At 39.9% G+C, this 17,027-nt stretch overlaps 2 protein-coding genes across 3 annotated transcripts in view; both read left to right on the top strand.

Moving 5' to 3' along the window:
* Positions 1-710: 710 nt before the first annotated feature.
* On the top strand, positions 711-9,301 carry zmp:0000001301 (rab9 effector protein with kelch motifs). Its single transcript, XM_038733039.1, has 19 exons — positions 711-913; positions 1,259-1,331; positions 2,307-2,379; positions 2,547-2,589; positions 3,405-3,483; positions 3,770-3,858; positions 3,984-4,130; positions 4,396-4,447; positions 4,682-4,782; positions 5,206-5,291; positions 6,484-6,565; positions 6,674-6,759; positions 6,859-6,946; positions 7,215-7,263; positions 7,388-7,478; positions 7,809-7,909; positions 8,141-8,225; positions 8,502-8,606; positions 9,110-9,301. The coding sequence occupies exons 2-19, from the start codon at positions 1,270-1,272 to the stop codon at positions 9,212-9,214; spliced, it is 1,524 nt and encodes a 507-aa protein (XP_038588967.1). The 5' UTR covers positions 711-913; positions 1,259-1,269; the 3' UTR covers positions 9,215-9,301.
* A 5,501-nt stretch (positions 9,302-14,802) lies between these two features.
* LOC119914636 (spindlin-1) overlaps positions 14,803-17,027 on the top strand; it is a 22,006-nt gene continuing 19,781 nt past the window's right edge. Inside the window, exon 1 of one of the 2 annotated variants that reach the window (XM_038734063.1) lies at positions 14,803-14,961. The gene's annotated coding sequence lies outside the window, so the exon portion shown is untranslated. The remainder of the gene's footprint in view (positions 14,962-17,027) is intronic. The other variant, XM_038734064.1, reaches the window with a different exon arrangement.

The following is a 17,027-nucleotide window of genomic DNA, read 5'->3' on the forward strand; positions in this document are numbered from 1 at the left end:
TTCTCTACCATAAGCTGTCTCCAAAGACGTTTCAGAGAATTTGGCAGTACTTCCAACCGTCCTCACAACTGCAGACCACGTTTAACCACACCAGCCCAGGACCTCCACATCCAGTACCTTCACCTCCAAGATCGTCTGAGACCAGCCACCCGGACAGCTGCTGCAACAATTGGTTTGCATAACCAAAGAATTTCTGCAAAAACTGTCGGGAAGCTTATCTGCATGCTCATCGTCCACAATCAACAACCTGATCAACTCTATGCGAAGGAGATGTGTTGCACTGCGTGAGGCAAATGGTGGCCACACCAGATACTGACTGGTTTACGGACCTCCCAAAAACAGTGAAACTGCACATTTTCCAGTGGCCTTTTATTGTGGCCAGCCTAAGGCACACCTGTGTAAACCCCATGCTGTCTGATCAGCATCTTGATATGCCACACCTGTGAGGTGGATGGATTATCTCAGCAAAGGAGAAGTGCTCACTAACACAGATTCTGACAGATTTGTGAACAATATTTGAGAGAAATAGGCCTTTTGTGTACATATAGAAAGTCTTAGATCTTTGATGAATGGGGGCAAAAACAAAAGTGTTGATTTTTTATATATATATATATATATATATATATATATATATATATATATAATTCTGTCAAATCAACAACAGCAAGCAAGAAGGATTTTCCTATTTTCAGTGTTCTCCATCTGTCCTGTTGAAACACTGACCTGCTCTGGTCAGCAGAGTGTTAGCAGGCGTTGCTAGGCAACAGTTTACCTGCAGAGGAAAGTGTAGCTTACCTGTAAGCTGAGACACAGAGGATAGCTGCTGGACTGGAAGCTGGCTGTGACTTCAATAAAACGACAATAGGACAAGAACACCAACAAGTCACAGTTTGACAGACACAAACCTCAGCAGGTAGGTTTCGTCCTGCTGATATAAACGAAATAACAATCAGAGAGTGAATACGTCCACCAAGGCTACACGATCCACTTCCTTTATTATGTCAATGAAAAACAATGTGGAGAAATAATTAATTTATATCTGGATATGGCTATTTAAATGTGTCACGTTGCTGTAGCATCATCTAGAGGTGAAATGGTATCAAATGTTGAAGGTAGATATCAGTCATCAGTCAACCTGTACAATGTGTTTAAGAGTTACTGTAGTTTGTGTGAAACAGCAACAAGAATTTGGAAACAGTATGAAATATCAAAAGACAAAATCATTGACAAAAAATTGTGTGTGGTGTTTGTGAGACAGCAGATGTGAAGATGGCATTAGCCAGCGGTCACTGGCTGGAGAAAGAGATGAGGGGAGAAGCCCCAAGTCCCAGGTGGGTCACATTGTTTTTGTACCATAAATACTGTATGTCTAGACTACACTGTAAAAATTATCAAGGTGGTTCAACTTAAAAACTTACGTTGCTGCCTTAAAAATGTGAGTAAACTCAACTTTATGAATAGCTTTGTTTCCACTCATGATGTTACGTTATACAATTTGTTTAATTAATTTTCATTGTTTGAACTTGACACTGTGAGTTAAAACAACTATATTAAATTGTCCATTCAAGGAAACTTGCTTTCTCTTGTCGAAGAAACATACAATTCGACACCCTTTCAACTCACATTTTTAAGTTAAGACAACTAACTATATGAGACATTTTAAGTTAGTTTAACTTGGAAATGCAATTCCACCTGCTGTCTTGAGAATGCAAGTTAACTCAACTTGTAGTCTTGTTTGAAACTTGTTTCAACTCACAAATTCAGTTCATAAAGTTCATAAAGTTGATATAGCTACAGTGTTATAGTTGTCTCAACATTGTTTTTTAAGTTAAATTAACTTTTTATACCTCAAGTTAAAACAACTTAACCAAATTAATACTACTTTCCATTTCAAGTTAAGGGGAATTCAATTCCAAATTTGTTTCAGTTTACATGTAAAAAGGGACCTGCAGACAGACCGCGAATTGAATTTGAATGTAAGACTTACCTGCAGTGTGTCATTAGGAGGGATGAGCAAGTACACCCATATGTATATGTATCTGTTCAACAAATTCTGATCTGTACTCAGAATGGGTGGGGCTTAACCTGGAAGTGGGCGGGACAAACAGGAAGTAATTTAAGTCTGAAATTGGTATCAGAAATTGCAATATTTATTTGAAAACTATTTACAGAACAACCTCAGAGCTTCAGAGTAATGTTTTTGATCACAATAGTAATTGATTTTTTTGGTGGATTTCTGGTGGTTGCTCGTTGTTAGATGGACAGACGGTCAGACCCCTTCTTACTGTCCACGACTTCTTTCACAGACACGGTCACTCTTTAGCTGTGGCAGGAAATGTCGCCTTTCTGTTCGGAGGAGTCTCCTGCATCAACCAAGAGGTGTCTTTTCATTCTCTTGAAATCTATTCAAACCTTTTTTAATTCAGGGAGATTTGACAAACAGCAGCCTTCAATTTTACACAACATGTGAGGTTCCACAGTTAAACATGGCTGAAACATGGAATCAGGATGGCAATAGTCTGCTAATTTTCTTCTTATGTGTTTAGGAGGACATCCACGTTTACTTCAACGACTTCTACATGCTAACAGGTAAAATTTAAGGAGACAGTCCTGATTACACTTTATGCTAAGAAGCCCCCAAAGTTGTGATGATATATTTTAACCTGTTCACAGAAGATATCCTGTGGAGTATTTGACCACAAGTAGTGCTGTGCGACAAAACTTTGACAAGAGGGTCCCCATTCTGTTTGTAAGCCTTGTTGTTTGCGACACGATACATTTTCTGCTGGCTTCACACTATTCCATCTGATTTACAGTATGGGGCGATGATGCACCCAAAAACAATGTCCCAGCAAAAAGAAGCGAAGAAGAAGACTGCTAGCTAGCAGACATGGATGGAAACAATGGAAACTTTGACTGTTGTTTGACTTAAAATTGACTTAAATATTTTTAAGTTTATTAGTCATTTAGCTGACGCTTTTATCCAAAGCGACTTGCGATTGCTAAATAAGTCAGAGGTCGCACACCTCTGGAGCAACAAGGGATAAGTTTCTTGCTCAGGGACACACTGGTGGATGTGTCGCAGTGGGAATCGAACCTAATCGAACCACTGTCAAAAACATTCAATGAGAAAGGACATGCAATGAAAAACAAAGGGACACAAACAATATGTTTTAATTAGAAATACTATAATGAATGAACAGAACAGTTGTAACAGTTTGTTTACAAGAAAATGCCACAGGGCACCAAAATTGTGCACAAGATAAATATTTTGTTTGTGACTTTGGGGACTTTTGTGGTATTCTAAAGAAAACCAGGGGCCAAGGCAACACTGTTGCTGTTATAAAGCTGAGCCACTGGGACTGAAAAAAATAAATAACCAGAGATTCTGTTGTTGTTTGTAGTTTCTCCTGATGATGTGACATGGGAGGAGATTCCTCAGAGAGGAGAAGTTCCCGCAGCCAGAGGAGGACACACTCTTTGGTAAACTGCAGCTCTGATGCGACTTGGTATGGATGATTGGGAAATAATTGAAAAAGTATTAGATTTTCTCCATCTCACTGGAAGGTAAATCAATCGTGTTTCCTGTCAAATATTCATGAACTTTTCATCCATAAAAGTAGTGTACAGTTACCATCTGTGTAAGTTCCTGTGGTGATATTGCCTGACTATGGCATCACACGAGCAGTGTACATGGGATGGGCAGTGCTAGGACTGATGACATATAAAAAACGCACTAATGCATTTGCAAGTCTTGTTTTGTTTTGAGTGTTGTGCAAGGGAAGTTGTATCTGTTCGGAGGAGCGTCCAGCCCCGATGCCACTGAGTGTCTCCCAGGAGTCCACAGCTTTGACATAGGTGACGATGTTACAGTAGGTGGAGGAAAAAGAGGAACACATCCACCTTTTTGTTGTTGCTTTGGTGTTCCATTAAGAAAGAGTGAGAGCCAACAGCGCTGTGATGGTGTTTCTATTTTCTGACAGTGTCTCTGACCTGGGAGTGCTTAGCAGTCAAGGGTGTGGCCCTCAGATCTCTTAGACACAGCTCTGTTGCAGTGGGAGACAACATCTATGTGTACGGAGGCATTCTGGAAGGGAATCCAACCAACGATCTCCTGGTGTTTAACACAGGTCCGTACATCATCTTGATTAAAGAACCATACTTTTGGGTTTTAATGTTCTACCTCAGTAACTACAAACACTGAATACTCTTCATCCCTGCTGATCATTTTCCAAACCCTAATCAGCTTTTAGATTGAATTTCTTTCTTCTGCATTTCTACGAACATTTACTTATAAAAGATCTCCTGCTTTTAAAATATTCAGCCTGTCATAAGTATGCATGTCATTTTCTGTCCTCTCAAACTCTCACTTACTTACTCTCTGCTCTATTTCAGTGTCTTTCACCTGGACGCCGGTTAAAACTAGCGGATCGCTGCCTCCTGCCTTGTAAGACATTTACTTTTAGTATCACAAAGCAAGGATTTATCATGGGAATGTTGCAATGTATAATATCAAAATGTAGAGGGGTTCCTATTATTCTGGCCACCCAATGTGTAATATGAGTTTGGAATAATACCTGATATTTTTTGCATCTTTTCTTATTAACACCGACCCAAACACTTTATTTATTGTGTGTGTGTGTGTGTGTGTGTGTGTGTGTGTGTGTGTGTGTGTGTGTAGGTCTGGTCATAGTTTTGCTCTGGTCGGCGATCAGGTGTTCCTGTTTAGAGGTTATGAAGCAGGCGGAGACTTCTGTACAGACCTACATGTTCTTAACACAGGTGAACAGATTATCTTGTGCATGCAGTGTAACACTACAACTCAACTTACATCCACATAAATGCAGGTAAAATGATTCCAGTGAGAGTTCTAATTTATTTTATGTGACACAGGTTGTTTAATTTAACTTTAATGCCAGGTGCAGTATTTTCTGAATGTTTGTATTTTAATGTTCAAGTTGAGGAAGCACTTCATTTTTATTCTAAATATCTCAAGATTAGACTGATGTATGCTAATGCTTTTGAATGGAAATCAATGGAAGCTCCATTTTCATGTTACATGAAATATATATTAACTGATTTCAGCTCAATGTAATCAGTCCAGGACTTTCATACGGAAGTGTGGTTATGTACACACCCTAACATTAAACACTTCTCTGCAGATTATTCAGTAATCTCTGACCTTTGTGTTTCTCCTGCTATTAGAGAATTTGGTGTGGCAGAAATGGACGGTGAAGGGGGAATCACCTACAGCCTGCAGTGGACAAACACTAACAACACACCATGATAAAGTACACACGCGCCTATACATGGTTTTATTGTAATCTGAAGAATTTGAACTGGTAAAGAATGTAAAGGTTCTTTCAGACAGAGAGACTCTTCCATTGTTTTCAATGTAAACACAACAGCAATTGGGGGTCACTGGCAAGATGAGGGAGGGTATCTGCTGTTCTTTCAATTCAATTTTATTTATATTGTGCCAATTCATAACAGAAGGTATCTGATTGCACTTTTCATAAAGCAGGTCTAGATCATAATATTATTTAACAATAATTCCCGCCATGAGCAAGCACTTGGCCACAGTGGCGAGGAAAACCTCCCCTTTAGCAGGTAGAAACCTCAAGCAAAACCTAGACTCAGGGTGGGCGGCCATCTGCCTTGACCGGTTGGAGGTGGGGAGCGGTTAGAGGGAGAAAGGAGGGACAGAGAGAGAAGCAGCCCAACACAAGATCCAAACAGGAAAGCAAATAGCCAGACCCTACAGCTCTGGAGCCAGAAACACCTGAAGAAAGCGTCAGAAGGAGAGAGAGAGAAGAAGGTAGTAACGTGCATTAATGGGATTATAATGCATACAGATGGAGGGGGAGAGGAGGACTGAGTTGCTCATTGCATCATGGGAAGACTCACCTGAGCCAGCCCTAACTATAAGCTTTATCAAAGAGGTCAAGTCTTGAGCCTACTATTAAATGTGGGGATGGTGTCTGCTTCCTGAACCCAAACTGGAACCTGATTCTTCTGCCAGCCAATTTAAAAATAGGCTACATAAAATGGATTTTGCTCACTGTCTGAGAACGCCTTAATTGTTATATATGCGTATGTCTGTATAGATAGTTATGCAATCAGTCTTTCTTTATGTTTAAGATACAGCTAATTTATCTTTGTAGTTATTTTGATAATGCTGAATATTACTCAGTTCAGCCCCATGAACAGTATTATTAGACATTAGTAGAAAGCGTGGTTCATTCATAATTTTAAAAATGCATTAACGATTTAATACATCTGATTTAGCCACTGAAATTCTATTGGCACACTTTAGCCTCCAGTAGTATTAACTTTATCTCAAGTTCAAGTTAATGTTGTCAGTTAAACCATAAAAATACTGCTAAATGAAATATTGGAAGTAGTCAAGGTAATAATATTTTTATCCCATGTTTTGATTATACTGAATGTTTGTATTTGTTCACTATCTTTAATCCCATGGAGGATATCTACCTGTTTGGTGGCAAAAGCACAAATGAGGACGGCACAGTGACGTCTTCCAATGAAATCCATAAATTCAGCATTGGTGAGTGAGACTGCAGAGTAACTGACAAATAAATATATGAATTATTCTAAAGGAAGTCTAAAGATTGAGATATAAATATATATTTAAATATTTCACGTGTCGCTCCAGCTAAGATGAAGTGGAAGGTTCCTCTGTACGTTGGGATTCCTCCGGCCCGCCGTCATGGACATGCTGCCTTCATCCTCCACAGCCACGTCAGTGTGCCACTAAATAGTTTAAAATGATGATTTTTATTATTGTCACGTCATGTTATATAAAATAAACCTTTTCTGTCTGCTTTCTTTGGATGGCAGCTGTATGTCTTTGGAGGAAAGAATGAAGAGCAGGAGTTTAATGATCTGAAGGTGATGAAACTCATTAACCCCTCAGAGAGACAACCAGGTATCCTACATTATTCATATTTATTTTATTTCAAAGTAACACTAGGGCGTAGAGGCTGCAGCATTCATTACACAATCAGAAAGTGCTGGACAGGTGGGGAACAGGAACGTACCATGAGATGTCATGATTATCAATAGATTTTGGGTACAAGAGTAGTACAAATGGGGATAACGGTGCAAACTCTTTTGTGAATGTGACATAAAACGTGACAGAAGTACAGTAGTTGGAAGGAAGATTGGGGAAAAAAAACAGGACTTTTTCTCCACAGTGATGAAGGAGATTCTGTCTGACTTTGGACTGCAGGGAGTCAGCCACAGGTCAGCAGCTGCTGTACACACCTGTGTTTCTGTTTCATCTTTTCGTGTGTGCGTGTTCATGCTCTGTTTGAGTCTCGTCTCTCAGTCTTAACTCTGGTTTCACTCTGGTTTTGACCGTTAACAGCTTCACGCCCACGAAGGTTCCCAACGTCCGCTACGAGCTGAGCAAGTCTGCTCCGTCCAACCAGTCAAGGAACACAGCAGCTAATGCACCGGTGATGACAACACACACACACACACACACACACACACACACACACACACACACACACACGCACACACACACATACATACAAGGCAGGGGGAAAGACAGGACACAAATATATCATAGTTGGTATTTATGGCATTCATTTCATCTTTTATATCTTCAAAAATGATTAATTTGAAAGAATTTCTGTTTTGAAACCACATCCCCTATGTGCATGTTGTGATACCAGCGGTTTCATAACGGTGTATCAACAGTAGTTGATATATGCTTAACAGTCAAAGCACGCTGTCTGCTCACACTAATAATAACACAGGTCATTTAATGTTTCGTCCTGCAGGTGTGTGTCCACAGAGACTTCACTGTAGCTCGAGATCAGGCCATGAAAATGATCCAGACCGCCTTTTCTCTGCTGGACCAGGAGTTCCAGAAACTGGATCGGTAGGCTTACATGTACATTTTTGTTTAAGGTTGTTCAGTTTGTTTCACATACTTACAGCAGATCATAAATGTCAATACAAGTAAATAACAATGTCTCACGTGAACATGCCCAACATTTGTGAAAGTAAATTCAGTAGATAGTCAGTTGGTGTTGGCTGATTTACTCTCTGAATATCCATATAACTACCAGACTTGTATTGATGTCTTCACATCTCAATTTCTTTTTTCCAGAGAGAAGTCAGAGTTGTCTGAAGCTGCTGCTGCTTTGCAAAGAGAGAAAGAAGCTCACGAAGGCCTCAGACAACAAAAGCAACAGGTTCATCACAGCCTCAAGCTCATCTCAACTAATCCAATCTAATGCTGCGTTAAACAATCTAATTTATCTATGTATTTAATCCATTTTATCTGTCTTGTTTACTCTAATCTATCTAGCTAGCTAGCTATAATTTATATTTGCTCGTATGTTAATGCTAATTGCTGCTAGTTAGCATTTAAAAATGCTTTGGGGCATGTGAGCATGCTAAACAGTACACATGGACAGAATTTGTGTGTTGTTTAGTAATATAGAGAAATACATTGATGTGTGTGTCAGGAGCTGCAGGACATGCTGGACAGACATCGCTCTCAAAATGAAGCTTGGCTCCGAGCAAGAGCCGAGGAGAATGACAGAGAGAGGAGGGAGCTCTGTAGACTCAGAGTCAGTAAATGCGCGCACACACACACACACACACACACACACACACACACACACACACACACACACACACACACACACACACACACACCACTTCACACAAGCTTTTATCCATTTCCTATCATAAAGATGTTCTTTCTAGTCTCTGTACTGACGCACGAAGATTTCTTTATTGGGGTTGACCTGTACACAACAACTCCCATCCACCCTTTTTTGGATCTTCTCACAGTTGTTTTTCTGTTCATTGCATGATGCTCTGTTGAAGGCATTATGAGGAGACACCAATTTTCTCAGTCAAATAGCTCCAAAAAAGTTCCCCAATGGTCAGCATATGAGGTGATTTTTCTTTTTCCTGATAATTTTTATGGAGAAACAAACACATTGCAAGACTTCTCAGAACTGAAATGTGTCGAGTTTCAGCACACCGTGATATGTGAGCATTACCTTTAAATGAACTATTTTTCTGTCTGTCTGTCTGTCTGTCTGTCTGATGGGTCTCTCCTCAGGAGGAGACATTGCTGGAGCAGGAGAGGCTGAAGGAGGAGCAGAGTAGCATCCAGAAGCGCAGCGAACATCTTCTGTCCATCATGCAGCAGTTCAAAGGAATGTGAGACAGATAGATCTCATAGAACAGCATAATATGATTGTTTTGTGATGTGAGAACTTCATAATAAACACTGATTCAATTACAAAGCTCAGATGGTGTAAATGACTTGTTAGTTTAGTTAGTTGCTAAACTAAGATTGGGAATTGACAAAATGTCCAGTTCAGATGCAGTGCACCATGGAAAACAGGATAGATGGTACTACTCTAGTACTGAGGATGGCATACATACATGTTTGTAACTAACAAAGTACCTGGAAAAAAAGTAACAAATATTTTGTGTTGAGACTTGAAAAGTTGTCTGTACGCTTCCATATTTGTAGTTCTGTTTAGCGGGGTGTGAAGGGTTGCGTAGTCCTAATATTTACTGAAGAGTAGAAGTCCAGAATGCGAGATGGTAAACTTGCCTGTTGTATTTTTGTCATTGTTTTGTCTGTTTGTAAAAGCAGATTCCCGCTGAGAGTCAACAACAGGATGTTGACCAGTTTGAATGTGTTTTTTGTCCACAACGTCTCTAAACAAACCGCTGAACCGTGAAGAGCTCCACAGCTGCTGCTCGCGATGCTGTCAGTAGGGTTGGTTCCACTTGGCTTGAAGCACGCTCTAGTCGTTTCACCATTGGCCATTGCACTGCATTTCAGGTCACTCATTTTTTGAGTTTTTTGTTTGGCGATTGCTGCACTTCTGCCAAGTTTAAAGCTGCTATGATCAATATTTTTATATTGTCAATGGATAAAAACCTACAGAACATGATCACCCAACTCTGCAGTTCCCCTCAGCTCTACGAAGCATAATGCACTAAATGCAAAGTCCTTATAGGCAAGTCATCTTGGTAACGCCTCAGGGCGGTTATTTTTAACAAGAGCAGGCTCCAATCTAAATGAATAAGGAGAGACTTGCACTTTCACTGGTCACCGAGACGTAAAAAGCTGCATGTGTGGAATCACCAGTAAAATCTGATAATACCGGCAGAAAGAATTTGATGACTTTGCCCCAAAATAAGGTTTTAAAAGCACCAGTTTACTTATACTATGCGATATTATCGCATTTGCAATTAATTGTTGAGCCCTAGTCACCGGGATATAAAAACTGCTTGTACAGAATCATCAGTGACCGCTTATACTTCTACCACGCATTTGAGCTTCTTTACAGTTTTTCTCAGTCGCTTTGTTGCATTTCTCAGATCAGAATTGAAATTCTCAAAACTACTTGTTCAACCTCCACAACATCTCGTCACTTGTGCACATCATAAAAGCAATTTCTCATTGTTTTGAACATATTGCAAAAGCTTTGACACATTGAAGCAAATGAGTCTGTACAATTGTCTGCTGTTTCCTACATTATCAATTGGTTATGTCATCATGATCACGATGCACTATCCCAGTCTCTGTTGAATAGTCTTACCCCCCGAAACATCTAGGCATAAGTTCATTGCATAAGTCACTACATGCAAAATAGCTGAACACGTTGTCAAAATCAAAGTTAAATCAAGCTTTATTGTCATTTTTCGCATTCAAGTATACAGCTGAAAGATATTTTGTTTCGTACAGGCCGTGATGCATAAACAAAATAGGAATAGACAACAACAAATCACAACATACTACAGTGGCAACACAGCCCTCAGACCATTCACCCGATACACACAATAACAAACAGTGAACAGTAACAATACAAAGTGAGCAGTATATATATATATATATATATATATATATATATATATAGACAGGAACATCAGCCTAAGGAGTGTTTCACATGCTTACATTTCTAATTTTCTCATTTCTACCATCGTGCTATCCACTCAGTCCTTTCTTTTTCTTTTCTGCATTACAATGACATGGTCTGTCAACAAATTACAGTACGAACAGTAAAAACGTGACTGTGAATCCTGTCCAATCTTTTGCACTGTATGACTTTATACTGTTGAAATTTATATGACATATTGAAAAAGTGCAACACTGTGCATTTTCAGTCATTGTCATCAAAACATTAGCCATAGTTTACATCAGAAAACACTTACAGAGTGCACTATATATATTGATAACATGACTAAACATTTTGTCTATCTTGTTCGTAAACAATGACACAAGGACTTTTCATTCTGGTGGCACTGACATGTTCAATGACATAAAGATTTAATTTTGAGAGATATACTACGGATTTTGAGCAAGTTATGGGCTTTTGCAGGTAAACCACTCTGTTGTGCTGTTCGATGTGTTGGGGGAAATGCACTTACTGTTTTGCAAATGTTAGGGATGATTCGAGAAATGTACCAGAGTGAGTGAGAAAAACTAAGTGGCGTGTCTCCTCTTAAAAAATCTCTGCTAAATGGCAAAATGACCCTAGTTCCCACTTGACTCAGTTAACACTTTCCTAATGAGTTTATGGTCTCAAAATGATCATCATGCTGCATTGAAGACTTGAAACTAGCGAAGTCTTCTTCAATGCAGCAAGATGATCATTTTGTAAGTGATCAAGGCAACCTGTCAAGATAATGTCTTGTCTTGATAAATGTCTTATTAGGCGTTTTTCATTGTACACTTTAAGACGTTGGTTAAGAAGGCTACATTTGGTTTTAGCCAATATTAGCATCCCAGTTAATGTGAATTACGGATGCACCTTGCTAACCAAGCTAGCTAGCTCCAACCTCTTGTAGGTAGTGACTTCCGGTCACGTCTCATTCCAAAAAAACAAGATAGTGATGGCCAGTATACCAAACTCAAAGCTTTAAAACAGTAGTCCACAAACCAATGGGTGATGTCCACTTCTTTTATACAGTCTATAGCTCAGTGTTTTGGTTCACTTTGGTTTTCAGCTCCAGCAGGCAGCTGTTTTCAGCTAAGTGCGCTCTAAAAACTGACTGAACACTACCTGCCCACTACCCAACCGCAGCAGATAGCTGGTGAACACCGTGGAGCATTTAGCCGGAGCTGGTGGAGACCAAATGAGAGCTAAAAGGAAAGTAAACTTACATTCATCAGGTGGACACAAACATGACTCCAAATGAATAATAATGTTGCTCTGTATTTGCTGGATGCATAACCAGCAACTGTGCTAATTTAAAGTTCATCATGCTGACTTGGAATGTGATACAGAGGTGGAATCTGAATCCATAGCAAGCAGAAGATCATTCAACCCTTCAGTCAATGCATTTTCAGTGGAGTGACAGGACCTGAGAGCAGACTGAAATTGTTAAAAAGCATTACTGTTAATTATGTGGGTCGAAAGTTGCTGAGACCCAAATCTTTCTAGTAGACTAGTCCACAATTATCTATTGATCTTTCAAAAGTGTAGCTGGTAGGGGGTTGAGAAGGCAGGGAGTTGGTTTGAATAGTGACCATATGTCCTCTTTTTCCTGGACATGTCCGCTTTTTGAAACCTAATAAATGCCCAAAATGTCTGTGATTCAGCTTCTCCTTTCTACAGTTGGCATTCACTGTGTGCGGTTTTGCATTGCTTTTACCTTTCTCTTTTGGTCCAGACTTATTGCACGCCACCATTGGTCGGTCATGTAGAACTACATGTCCTTCACGCAAACGCTGGTCAAACTAGGCCCTTATTTATACAGTCTATGGGCCTTACATCTCAGTCATTACCCTCAGCACCACAACAACTGCCAGGAGACAGAGCAGCAGCTTGCTTTGTCAACAGAGGCACATGGCGCCTGAACAGAGTAAAAAATGCCCAAACGCAGTTCTTGAAGTGGGCCAGTACTGTCCTCTCAACCAGCGTTGAGTAGTGAGAAGATCAGGTGTTTTTTTTATCCAAGCATGTGCACGAAGTTACTCATCAATGTCACTTTTCCTGAACCGACCCATCACAGCCTGGATGGGGTGGGACATTAAAAAAAGTTGACGTAGTGCTACAGCAAACTTTCATTCTGCATGAATGGATCTGATTATTGACAAGTTAGAACTTAGCAGGGCGGTGCGGTGGTACAGTGCTTAGCACTGTCGCCTCACAGCAAGAAGGTTGTGGCTTCTGGCTTCCTCCCACCAACCAAAGACAGGCAGGCTAGGTGAATTGGTGTCTCCAAAATTGTCCTTAGGTATGAGTGGTTGTTTGTCTATGTGTGGCCCTGCGATGGACTGGCGACCTGTCCAGGGGCGCAAACTTTGGTGTATAAGTCTGTCTGTAGAGCAAACACACCTCTCCTGACATCAGCCTATTTGGTCGAAACGTTGGTCTTTTTCAGTTGATAGGCCTATTCTGTGAGGATCAACACAGGTGGACAGGTCCTCAATCAGGTCGCAGAATCTGATAGGATAGGTCACAGAACACCTGTTACCTGATCTCCTAATTATGAGATCTGGGGGGGTTACTAACTTTACTTTTCTGGTGTTTGGTTCCACCACCTTACTGTCACATAACAATTCATAAACTCAATTTTCTGAACACATACACTACATAATTTCATGTTATTGAATAAAAACCACATTGCGATTAATCCAGAATGTGAAGGCAACTCTAAAGGCAGCAGCATCACAGCCCTGACAGGACCAAATAGCCTAAATAAGAGCATTTTGCTTTAATAACTGTCAAGACACAGAGTTTATCTCTCTCACTCTTTATTAACTGATCAAGTGGCAGAACTGTTACATGTCTGATTGCCATTTATGCTTGTCTGTCTGTCTGTCTGTCTGTGTGTTTCTCTCTTCTCCTGTCTCCTCAGCTGTCGCATTCAAGATTCAACAGCAGGACGGATCACTATTATGCAAGAAAAAACAGCGTAATGCGCCAATCGGTGTCCTTCTAGTTTCTCTCGGTTGCACTATTTGGCAGTGAGAGGCAGGGGCGGGGAGGGAGAGTGAGAAGTGTCAGGCTTGCAGAAAAACGGCCGGAAGTGAGGAGACAAAGAAAAATAAGAGCTGTGTTTTTGACTTCATGCTATAATCCTTTTTTCTCTATTCTTCCTATTTATGAGCATGTATTGCATCTATCAGGGTTAGCTTTGAATGTGTTATATAACCCTTATTTGCTCAATGTTTATTTATATTTTCAGTAAATCCTACTTTTAGATTTTTTTCAGTCAAACAAGTCATCATTAATGCATTATGATAATTAGAATTTAATTAAGAAGTCAAAAATAAAGTGTCTATCAAATAGGTTATTTGATAAACGGAAAAGGGGGAAGAATTGATTGATAATGAACGGTCTCTGTTATATTAGCTGACCAGCTATTGACCCAGTCCACCCAAGAGTTACAAAGCTTTTGGTGACAGGAGAGTTAGGTTGTTGGTAACTTAAATAAAAAGCTCGCTGCTGCTAAAGCCACAATGTTTAATTTAACATTTCTGTTTCTACACCTGTTCAGTACTCAGGATACAACAAATCAAATAGTTTTTGAGCTACTGGAAGTCTATGTTTTACCATTAGATGCAGCTTAGGCTAGTTTCCCCCTGTTTCTACTCTTGCTTCCAGTCTTCCAGTGTGCTAAGCTAAGCTAAATGCGTCCTGGACATCTGTATCTATGGACAGAGACAAGATGGTTTGGAAAATGTTCCTGCTGCTTAATGTTCATAGACATTTGTAACATTTGTTCAGCTCTTGTCAATGTCTAGTCACTAGCTAAATTATTGTGAAAGGCTTAACCGGACGTCCAGCGTTTAATCGTGTCTAGCTTAACTTTCCATGGTGAGATGGCCGTGGAGTCTCTGCTGAATCCTGTGAAGTCGAAACGGGCTTTGTGGACAGACAGCAGGAGGCGAGAAAACCCGCCGCAGTCCGCTCCGACCTCCATTTTAAAAAAGTAATAACGGTAAGACAGAAACAAACATGCACCTGTAGCTTGCTTGTCAGCCCGCAGGTAACCAAAAACAACACACACTGAGCGCTCGTTTTGTAGGTGGCGTTCTCCCGCCGACGGTTGGTCTGGCGGGGGAGGGGCGGGGGGAAGCAGCAGCAGACTGGTCTCTGGCTGTCTGCTGTTGTCTTTCTGTCTGGGATATTTTGTGCTTTTTCCGCAAAAGTAGTGTTGGACGTTGTCCACTCTGATGCCCCTTTCTGCCTCCTTTACCCCCCCAATCTGTAAAGTAAAAGAGGCGAGCAACATGGCTGACGATGGCCCTGCAGAACCTTGGTCGTTTGTCAGTGCAGATGATGACTGAATAATATTTTTTATTTTTTTTTTACATAGCCAGTTAGCTAGGTGGTGGTCAAACTAGTATTCTCATTAATACTGTGACTTCAACAAGGAAAGACAAAAAAGGATTGTGGCTAAAACAGCTGTCAAAGGGTAGTTTGAACGCATTAAAAACCCTAATTAAAAACTCAAGGTCTGGTTTGGCACAGCATTTCGCAAATGCATGTTTTCTTATGCAGTCCATGAATTGAAATAAGCATGGAAAGCCCTGGGTTTTTATTTTGAAGGTGTTGAAAGCTTATTTGAATGCTTCAGTCTGTTGATGGCTACGCCCCCTTTTCCAACTTGTAACCAAATCAAAGCAGAGGTCAACTGGAGTCTGATCCTACAGGTAAAAAACTACAACCCTGCAGACACTCTGATGCTCGTCTCCCACTAAACAAGATTAGAGTAGTAAAAAAGATTATAACTGTGTGTTTTTTGTCTGCTTGCAGTACCCAAACTGTATTATTTCAACACATCTGCAGCACATCTGTCTTACCATATCGGAAAGAAGACAATCCGCAACCAAAAGCTGTTGTTGTCTTTAAAGGAACCGTTCACAAAAATCACAATAAAATCATGCAATGCCACCAACACTTAGTGGCATCTTTCCATGCACCTAGTTTTGGTTTTTGTTTTAAAAGATTTTAAGATGTTTGGCTGAGCAAAGGTTAGGAAAAAAATTGCTGTAATGTGTTCAAAAATAAACATGTTAATAGATTACATTTATCAATTAACAAAATACAAAGTGAGTAAACAGAAGAAAAATCAAAGTCAAATCAATATTTGGTGTGACCATCCTTTGCCTTCAAAACAGCATCACTTCTTCTAGGTACACTTGCACAATGTCAGGGATTTTGTAGGTATATCGTCAGGTGTTTGATTAAACAAATATACCAAAGAGGTGCTAATGATCACCAATTCAATATGTAGGTTCAAACACAATCGATAACTGAAAAAGAAACAGATGTGTAGGAGAAATACTGCATCAGTAAGCTCTCTGCCAGACAGACATTTCAAAGCAGACAGGTGTTTCCAGATGTTCTGTCCAGGCTCTTTTGGAGAAGCACAAAGAAACTGGCAACATTGAGGACCATAGACACAAAAGCCAAAGAAACCTACTGCAGCAGATGAAAGACACATCATGCTTACTTCCCTTGGCAATTGGAAGAACCGGCAGTAAATAGTGGGACCCCGGAACACCTGTCCGGAGAAGTCTGGTCAGAAGTGGCCTTCATGGAAGACTTTGGGCCAAAACGCCATACTTGGAACTGACATGGAAACACAGTGTCTGGGATTAGGATTTAAATGGCTTCAAGATTTATATTAAATGATGTAATAATAATAATTGTTACTATTATTTCATAATAATAGAAGATAACTTTTATTCACCTTGGGGCACCACTCTTGAACAAGAGAAAACTGATAGCCAATTACCTAATTCAGTGTCATTAAATATACTAAACTATCAATTTCAAATTATGACTTAAATGAAATAAACAACTATACCCTAATTACCTTTAGCTAGTCAGCTGAAGTATTTAGAGTTCTGCGTGGAAGAGATTTTCAATATATTCATTCTTATGCAGTATTGAAAGAAACTAGCATATACAATAAATAAAAACACTTTTAATTTTGCTCCCATTCATCAGGAGCTGAACTAAAATATCTATGATTTTCTCTATTTACCCAAAAGGCCT

The sequence above is a fragment of the Micropterus salmoides genome, unplaced genomic scaffold (genome assembly GCF_014851395.1).
Source record: "Micropterus salmoides isolate LMB-PRFRI ecotype aquatic unplaced genomic scaffold, ASM1485139v1 Ms_hic_scaffold_20, whole genome shotgun sequence".
Taxonomy (NCBI): domain Eukaryota; kingdom Metazoa; phylum Chordata; class Actinopteri; order Centrarchiformes; family Centrarchidae; genus Micropterus; species Micropterus salmoides.